At 39.3% G+C, this 9857-nt stretch overlaps 1 protein-coding gene across 4 annotated transcripts in view; it reads left to right on the top strand.

Moving 5' to 3' along the window:
* Positions 1-9184, top strand: part of CTNNA2 (catenin alpha 2) — a 1156373-nt gene extending 1147189 nt beyond the window's left edge. For all 4 annotated transcript variants that reach the window (XM_065927274.1, XM_065927273.1, XM_065927275.1 and 1 more), the window contains one exon: positions 8762-9184. In XM_065927274.1, the coding sequence (XP_065783346.1) occupies positions 8762-9049 (288 nt within the window). In that variant the 3' untranslated portion in view covers positions 9050-9184. The remainder of the gene's footprint in view (positions 1-8761) is intronic.
* The last annotated feature ends 673 nt before the right edge of the window (positions 9185-9857 follow it).

Below are 9857 nucleotides of genomic sequence, written 5' to 3' on the forward strand. Positions count from 1 at the left end.
GAGATCAAATATCTCTTCAAAGCCTCATGGATTTTTTAAACATGAAATGTTCTTCTTGGCTGATAATAGGCTGCAATGCTCTGGTTTTCTAACCTCCCATTCATTAATGGCAAAGCTGACTTGTAGCAAAACCTCTGGTTTTTTTTTTTAACCTCCTGCAAGCAAAGCAATTTGTGACTCCTTTTGGAGAGATAACTGTTTAAATATAAATAAATGACCAGCTACAGTAGAGAGATTCTAGTTTTCTCAGGGTATTTGCTTTCAATTTATTATAAGTTCTTCCATCACAACTTCTTCCCATCCAAACTGGGATGGGAAGTTTGGCCTTGAATATGTGTAGTATAGTCCCATTAAAATACTTCTTGTTCTTATATGTTAAACACTAAAGTAGTTCCATTAAAAGATCTTGCTAGGGGCTAAAATGAACTGTACCCATTTTAACTTTTTGAAAGTCATCAGCACCATTAGTTCTGAGTTGAGAAAATTAAAATAGTCTAGGCTCAAAGTGCCTCTCCCAGGCACTCCTAAGCTTTCTGGGGTAGTCATTCCTTGGTTTCTATATTTCAAAATCACCTTCAAAATGATTTGGTTTATTTTGTTCAATTTAACTTAGCCAGTAATCCCATGACACTTGTATTATTTTTAATGCAAGGACAGATTGCTTTGTACTTAGGATTTGCATGAACTGCCATTTCTGATTCATTATTTTGTGGTAATAGATAATCAGCTTTTTAGAAAATAGATTCATTTCCAGGTTGTATTTCTATCTCTACATGCATATTTTAAATGGATTAATGTAGAACATAGTGAAACCTTAATTCTCTTCTGTAATTGTATGTCTGACCCTCACAAATTAACATCCTAAAATGTTTACTGTGTCATATGTGGTTAATCCAAGGCATTTCTCTCCACCTCTTTCACATTGCTTTGCACTTTTGTCAATGCCATTGGTTGGGGGTGGGGTGCTGTTTTGTTTTTTAAACCAGCTGTTAAATCTAAACTGCATTTGGTTTATTGCTGGTTGGTACCAGAAAGTTTGCCATTATTTTCAAGGGTGAGGGATTGCTAATTACTTAACAGAATCAAAAGTAGCCTTGTCTGTCAAGGGAATAGTTATATCTTGATGATGTTATGTCTTAGATTATTAAAAGAATATTGATTTTGATATTAGAAGTGTAATGCTGAAAAAAGTTTTAGTAGATTCATTGGACTTTTTGACCTGAGGGCAGAATATGGATTTAATATTTTATTCCACATTCTATCATGTCTGTCTGTAGAAACACGAAATCAGGAATGTGAAGGGGAGAAGAAATCAGAAATTGACATAAGTTGTATACTTAGAGTATGCAGGACTGGGAAAACCGATATAAACAAAACATGGTTTTCCTAAATTTCACTCACAGAATTTCAGCTCTGCCTCTGATAACTCACTCCACTTACTTATAGCACACACATTATTGCATTTGTCCAAAGTTAAACTCAACAGCTGAGCACTGCAGCCTCCCTCTTGTTTCTATTAATATCACCTGGATGAATTCATCCATATATACCCATTTGTATGATAGAGAAATGTTGAAATTGTTCTTCTTCAGCATTCTTAATCATCTAGGCACCAACAATATTCTGTTCAGTCCATCAAAGTGAGTTTAGACATCATGTCCACCAGTAAGCTTTATTTTCTTACCCTATCCCTATCTGATTCAAGGTAGATCCCTCTATTTTCTGGGATTTTAGCACCTCAAGTCCAACTAAAGGATATATAATAGAGCATTAAAACTTCATGGGAGTCACAAAGAGCTGGACTTGACTTAGAAACTGAGCAAAAATTAAAACTTCTGGTTTAATATTTGTATACCCAACACTTAAGCCCAGTGGTTGACACAACATAGATACACAATAGGTATCTATTGTGAAGAAATCCTTGGATGAATAAATGTGTAAGTAGACAGATGTAGGGTAGAGAGCAAATGATAATTAGTATTTTAAGAATGTAGTTGCACCTTCATGTGTGATTTGAGTCTTGCAGTCACGCTTGTGTCAAATTCTGTTTCTACTCAAACTGAGCACCTCTTGCAGTATTAACCCCATGTTAATGAAATAGCATAAAACCTAAGGACATGGGGTTTCAGAAATCTCCAGATGATCCTGTAAACTTTAAAGATTCATTATAAGCACTTTTCACAACAATCTTCAGCTTTGACATGAGGAATTAGCACAAATATCAATTAATGGAAGAATCATAATTCAGGAAAGTCTTCCCCCTAGTATTTCTCTCTATTCAAAACACAAAATAAGAAAATGCAGGGAAAAAGATATCTATTAGGTGTTAAATGAGGTGAAGAAGAATAGAGTGGTAAGAGAGGCAGAAAAAGAGCCAGAAAAACCCTATAAAAATGGCTGTAAAACAGTTCTCCCACCCCTATTTGCTTTTCATGGACTGTAATAGAACAAGATGTGAGCAAACATCTGTTGCCTTTTTAAAATAGTACTTTGATATTTTAAAAAGAATAGTGACAGAATTAGAAGAAGCCTATTTTCTGTGGTTAGGGACAACAGACACCTATGGGATGGAGTGGGGAGACTTAGTCTAGCACAGTTTGATGAATTTTAGGATTGTGGATTTGTCTGCTATCACAACTCTGAGAAATAGAATGAAGCAATGGATGGAGCATGGACTCTGAAGTTAGGCTTTCTGGGATTGAATCTTGGCTTTACCACTTACTACCATCACGATACAGGACAAACTGTATGGCCCTTCTAAGTCCCAGTTGAACACAGTAGCATTTCCTCTATCGTGATGAGATTGGGTGAGAGAAGGGAAACTTGAGAAGCTAGTCCAGAGAATGACTCAGGGTCACATTTGTTAAACGTAAGCTTTTTTTTTTTTTAATTAAGTAGCCACTTGTCTTAGACTTGATAGAGGAATTTTAGGACTTCCCCGATGGTTCAAGTGGTAAAGAATCTATCTACAATGCAAGAAACACAGGAGATGCAGGTTCAATGCCTGGATCAGGAAGATCCCCTAGAGGCGCAAATGGCAACCCACTCCAATATTCTTGCCTGGAAGATCCCATGGACAGAGGATCCTGGTGAGCTACAGTCCATGGGGTTGCAAGGAATCCAATATGAGAGAGTACACATGGGCATGTGCATACTCAAAGAAGTAGAAAGGCCTTTGAGCAGGAAAATACACAATTATCTTTCTGTGGGTAAGTCTAGTCAGTGGATATGCAGGCCAGCTTAGGAATGAATGGGGTACCTTTGAGACTTATTAAGCTAGGAAGACCAGCCCAGTTAAAGGCTTATAACACTCATCAGAGTAGCTGAGCCCCACCTGAGTGCACAGCCAGTCATTACTGCCATAGATTGATTGTGCTTCAGAGAAACTGAGCAAGTACAAGACAAATCTGCAGGTCTCAGACCCCAGGCATTGCTGCCATTATGGTGAATCCAAGCCAGGAGAACAGCCAAAGGGCCAGGAAGGATTACTGGGCAGTAGCGCACCTGAAGACTTCCCCAGTGACTCAGAGGTAAAGAGAGATGCGGGTTCCATGCAAGAGATGTGGGTTCCATCCCTGGGTCAGGAAGATCCCCTGGAGGAGGGCATAGCAACACGCTCCAGTATTCTTGCCTGGAGAATCCCGTGCACAGAGGAGCCTGGCGGACTACAGTCTATAGGGTCTTAAAGAGACAGATAGGACTGAAGCGATTTAGCATGTATGCACGCAGCACATCCAACACCCAGAGATAGAGTTAGAAAGAATGCAGGTTCTGAGATAAGACCAAAAATCACAGATCAGGAGATAGAAGCTCTTAATAGACTCAGTCATGATGTTTATAAGATTGCCTGTTTGTGTGTGATCAGTCATGTCCGACTCTTTTGTGACCCCAAGGACTGTTGCTCTCCAGACTCCTCTGTCCATGAAACTTTCCCGGCAATAATACTAGAGTGGGTTGCCATTTCCTGCTCCAGGGGATCTTCCAGACCCAGGGATTGAACCCACATCTCTTGCATCTCCTGCATTGGCAGGTAGATTCTTTACCACTGAGCCACCTGGGAAGCCCATCAGATGCCCAGACAGAGTTAATAATTGAGATTTGTTCGTTTTGAATGATGGGTTGTGACTGAAAAACAAGACCCCAAAGACTGAATGAGGCTTAAGAGAAGTAGCTCAGTATCGTGGTTCAGCCGTTGGGCTTTGGTGAGAAATGGATAGTACGGGTCCTAATTCTTACTTTGCCAATTCATGGCATCCGGTCCCATCACTTCATGGCAAATAGATGGGAAACAGTGGAAACAGTGGCTGACTATTTTTTTGGGCTCCAAAATCACTGCAGATGGTGACTGCAGCCATGAAATGAAAAGATGCTTACTCCTTGGAAGGAAAGTTATGACCGACCTAGACAGCATATTAAAAAGCAGAGACATTACTTTGCCAACAAAGATCTGTCTAGTCAAGGCTATGATTTTTCCAGTAGTCGTGTGTGGATGTGAGAGTTGCACTATAAAGAAAGCTGAGTGCTGGAGAATTGATGATTTTGAATTGTGATGTGGAGAAGACTCTTGAGAGTCCCTTGGACTGCAAGGAGATCCAACCAGTCCATCCTAAATGAGATCAGTCCTGGGTGTTCATTGGAAGGACTGATGCTGAGGCTGAAACTCCAGTACTTTGGCCACCTGATGCGAAGAGCTATATCATTTGAAAAGAGCCTGATGCTGGGAAAGATTGAGGGCAGGAGGAGAAGGGGACGACAGAGGATGAGATGGTTGGATGGCATCACCAACTTAATGGAAATGAGTTTGGGTGAACTCCAGGAGTTGGTGATGGACAGGGAGGCCTGGCGTGCTGTGGTTCATGCGGTCGCAAAGAGTCGGACACGACTGAGAGACTGAACTGAACTGAACAGGGACAAGTTACCTTACCTCACCTCCCTAAGTTTGCCTTTCTTCATCTGTAAAAGGTGGTGTAGAGGTTTCTATTTCAAGGATTTTTGACTCTGCTGCTGCTGCTAAGTCGCGTCAGTCGTGTCCAGCTCTGTGCGACTCCATAGACGGCAGCCCACCAGGCTCCCCCATCCCTGGGATTCTCCAGGCAAGAACGCTGAAGTGGGTTGCCATTTCCTTCTTCAATGCATGAAAGTGAAAAGTGAAAGTGAAGTCGCTCAGATGTGTCTGACTCCTAGTGACTCCGTGGACTGCAGCCTACCAAGCTCCTCCGTCCATGGGATTTTCCAGGCAAGAGTACTGGAGTGGGTTGCCATTGCCTTCTCCTTTGACTCTTGAGTCATGCAAATTAACTAAAAGGACTAAAGGAATGCCAAGCACCTTGTAAACATTCAATCAATGTTGGTTATTATTATGAGAACTTCATTTACACATATTCATTAACATGTTTTGTTTGGAAATGCCCTAGTTACAGTATACATCACGAAATAGGATGCAGTTATGTGAAATAAGTTTGCTAAACCTTCTATTTAAATATCATCTTGAAATGTAGCTTTATGATTTTTAAGGTATTTTCTTTAGAAAGTGCATTTTTAACAAAATGCGCCACTTGGAAACCAGGTCTCAGTGGTATTTTGGACAAGTGTAAAGGAAACCCATTTTTAGCTAAAACAAATTATGACGGTGCTGAAAATGATCTAAATCATTACAGTGGGTAAAGGGCAAATGGTAAAATGTACCCTTAGAGAATTCAATTTTTAAGAAAAAGTCAAATTTTGCATTGATTTTGGATTGGCCTTACTACCTCTGAATGTATTTGCTCAGGCTTAGCTGGACCTCACCTCCGCATTTTGCCTTGCCATAGGTTTAATACCTGCCCTACCAGGTGGTTTGAACAAAGTCATTGGCTTAATCATTCAGAATCATCTCACTCTCAACCAATGTGTTAGGTTTATTCACAGGATTCGTGCGTCAGGCTGGGAGAACAAAGGGGTTCTGAAGAAGAAAAAGGCTATCATATTTTTGCAGCAGAATTAGACACCATCTATCTGAAAATGGAATCTGTGGTAAAAATCTCCAGATTACTTGTAATTCTTCTCTTTGGACTTACTCAGTTCTCCCAAGATTTGCTTTTCCAGGGACAACTTAAAATACAATAGACATACTTTGTCCTATTCTACTTCTACTAATTCTCTTGCTCCAAAGCAAATCAACACAACTGTCCCTGATATATTAATATCATTCTACCCTCTCTTCACTCATAGCCCACAATAGAAGCAACTAACTTTGTAAATGAATATTGCTCATTTTTGAAACCTGACAGACTTTTACGGGGAATTGTCAATTGGCTGAGGGGTATTGTATCTAGCTCTAAAGAAACCGTGACTGAACTCCTAATTATCCCAGCATTTTGCTATCTTATCTCTTTTCTTCATTATTTGTATTCCTACCTGAAAGTATTATTGGAAATATGAAAAAAGTGAAATTCAATCAGTTAACGAGCTGTGATGTTACAAAACTTGTGGATGGTGAAAGTCTTGAAATCATTGGATGAAACAAGCCTTGAGATAGTCTTTGGGTTTCATTAATCCAGAGGTTCTCAACCTTTGGCATGAATCAGAATCTCCTGGATCACCAGTTTTTGATTCATAAATTTTGGGATTGGCCTGAGAGACTGCATTTTGAAAAGGTTCCCAGGTGATGCTGATACTGCTGGTTCAGAGACCATACTTAGAACATCACTGCACTAATCTGTGCTTGGCTTCCCTTCTATTAATGTGAATAATCTAGAATTTTCTTTTCCTTAGCTGACTTTAAAATTTATGCTGTATAAAGTAAACATTATTGGTTAAACGGTTATTTTGGTATATGGACATCTTATACAGTGTAATAGAATTGGTAGTGTAAGTAATTACTCTATCCATTTGGTTGATTTAATTTGCAAAGCAGTCAATTATATATTCCTTGAGTCGTGACTCTAATCCACAAATCTCTGCTTCTCTATATTATTGTGGAGTCAATGTAATACTGACGTTTAATTTATGTGTGTGGGTATGACTGTGTGTGTATGGGAAGCCTTAATTTTATGGCATTGTAAGAAATTCACACTTAAAAAACTTCTGTTGTTTTCTCCAATGATCTGATTTTATAAGCTTTTTGTGGTAGAAGAACTGAGTTCATTTCTCATAGAATTTTTTAAGCTCAGAATATGTTTATTTAGCTTTAATAAAGGATGTAGAAGAGATAACAGCCAGGGTAACATAACAGAGCCCTTAGATGTAACATCTGATTCCCCAGTCACTACTTGAGACTCACTGGGTTCATAAGAAATGACAAGTTAAGTGAATGCAGGTCATATCACATGGGGAGCCACAGTGTTTGGGGTCACTCGGCATAAACACTGTTAATTCTTCACACCCAGAAGGTCGTATGCCTCATTCCCATTCTCTAATGTAGCTACAGTCATTGATTACAAGTTATACAAAGCCTCAGCATCTAGGAGCACATTCCTTAGCAACAGCCTTGAATTTCTCATTTAGCTGCAATGGGATACCTTTCCTTAATTGATAGTATAAGTTTGATGAACAGATTACATTCAGGCATCCCTGAGGCTGGAGTAATATTTGTAGTCCAGCTGTTAATTCCTTCCTGTCACTAGGTGACGCATACAATCCTGACTGAATGGGAGTCTGGGAAATGCAGTTTTGAGCTTTTCCAGCTTTTGTTGTCCAGGAGTTTGAAACAGATATTGAATGGTCTAGTATGAGGTATGTAACATGCTGCCTAACTGATGAAAAGCAGAAAAGAGGTAACTTGAAAAATCCCTGGCCTTAGAGTCTGGATATGAATTTGCACACCAATGCTGCTCTAAGCTGTGACTTGTCTTAACAATTTTAAAGGCATCCTACCCAATAGGGGGTCAGTATGGTACAGTAGTACAGTCTTGAAGGACCTTATCACTTAAGTTGTGTAAACTTGTGAAAATTACTGGACCTCTGCATGCACTAGATCTCTCACCGTGTGATGGCAATGACAGTAATACCTACGTCACAGCATTGTGAGAGTTGAGTGGGGAAACAAAGTTCTTAAAATAGCATTTGGCACTTCTTAAGAAAACAGTATTTCATTTAGCACATGAATAGGGGGGTCTTATTGAATACTCTCTGACCTAAACACACCTAACACAATTGTTGATATTTTTATATGAGGTACATTTAAGACCTGGGAATAGTCAGACAGATACTGTAGAATATCAGACACCTAATTAAAAAGTCAGTGTATCCATGGATATATTCTTCTGCTTAGCTGCCTGCATCCGTATCAATCCAGAGGTCAAGGTGGAGAAATTATTTATAAATAGATACTTTCACTGGGAGGACCATAAAACTGAGATGGAAAACCCTTATAAACTTTTTATTCTTCAGTGCCTGCCAAATGTTTTCAAACATTTAAGTAATTGTCATCATTACCAGTCAGCCTAATGTAATAACATTAGGTGTTCCACTTTGGAAAATTTCTTTTATGTTGGAATTCTTACGTGATTAAAAAAAGTTTTGTCTTTAGTGGTATTGAGATTATATAAAACTGTGTATCAAATGTCCTCTTTTTTTCCTCCTCCTTATGTTGGGATTAGGAATAGAAGACAGGTGACTGTTTTTTAACCTACTCACCTTGTCATGTAATAGTAGTTTGCTCCTTTATGGAAATACTGGATACCGGCACAGACACAACTTTGTTTTAAATGTGAAATTGCACCTCCATCTTCTGCATGCTGGGCCTTGACTAACCCATTTTTATCTCATTCTTCTACTCCAGCTGGACAGTGCCACGTCACTCATCCAGGCAGCTAAAAACCTGATGAATGCTGTTGTCCTCACAGTGAAAGCATCTTATGTGGCCTCAACAAAATACCAGAAGGTCTATGGGACAGCAGCTGTCAACTCACCTGTCGTGTCCTGGAAGATGAAGGCACCAGAGAAGAAGCCCCTTGTGAAGAGAGAAAAGCCTGAAGAATTCCAGACAAGAGTGAGACGAGGTTCTCAGAAGAAACACATTTCGCCTGTACAGGCTTTAAGTGAATTCAAAGCAATGGATTCCTTCTAGGACGATAGGCTTTAACAAGAAAGCTTTTTCTTTCTTTCTTTCTTTTTTCCTTTTTAATTCCATTTTTGTATGCATACCTGCTGACTCGTATGCCTCTGGCATGGGGAAAATAAGGAACAGTGTCTGTTTGCATGTAAGATGAGATGTGATCAATACCACTGATCCATCTCTAGCCTGAGGAGGGGATGGGAAATTCCTGTCCTGAGGTGGCACAGAGCTGTCCTTTGCAACATTCTCATAAAATTGGGCAGAGTTCACATTGCAGTGTTTATGGGAGTGGGAGGGATGGGGAAAATAAAATTAACTCTACAAAAGCAAACTCTAATGCATGCAAGAATCATTAGGTTGGCAGGTATATTAATAAGTGACAAATTGGAAGTGTAATGGTAGAACATAAAGCTTGTATTGCTTCTGTTTAAGTGCAAAAATGTACTAGCCAATACGCTTAAGTGTGTGGCCCACAAATTGAACAATTTAACTTTGACATCATGTCCATAATATTATGTGGAGTTTTTACTAAGGAAAAACTAACTCATCCAGCCTAAAATGCTTCTTTTAATCTGTATTCTGTTCTTTCTCTTCTAGTCGTGCCATTACTAGTGCTCTTGTTATCAATTTCCCCCTTTACTGAAAACAATAAACCTTTGTTTCAAAGAATTATAATCCTTCTGGGGGCACTGGAAGCACAATGTGGTGATCATCTTGCTCTTACTTTAAAAAAAAAAATAACTGAACTATGACTTTGCTAGAAATAGGAGGCCCAGTGATGGAATGTTAGAGGAATGGAAACTGACAACGTGTGAAGGTT

This window comes from Muntiacus reevesi, chromosome 3 (genome assembly GCF_963930625.1).
Source record: "Muntiacus reevesi chromosome 3, mMunRee1.1, whole genome shotgun sequence".
Taxonomy (NCBI): Eukaryota; Metazoa; Chordata; class Mammalia; order Artiodactyla; family Cervidae; genus Muntiacus; species Muntiacus reevesi.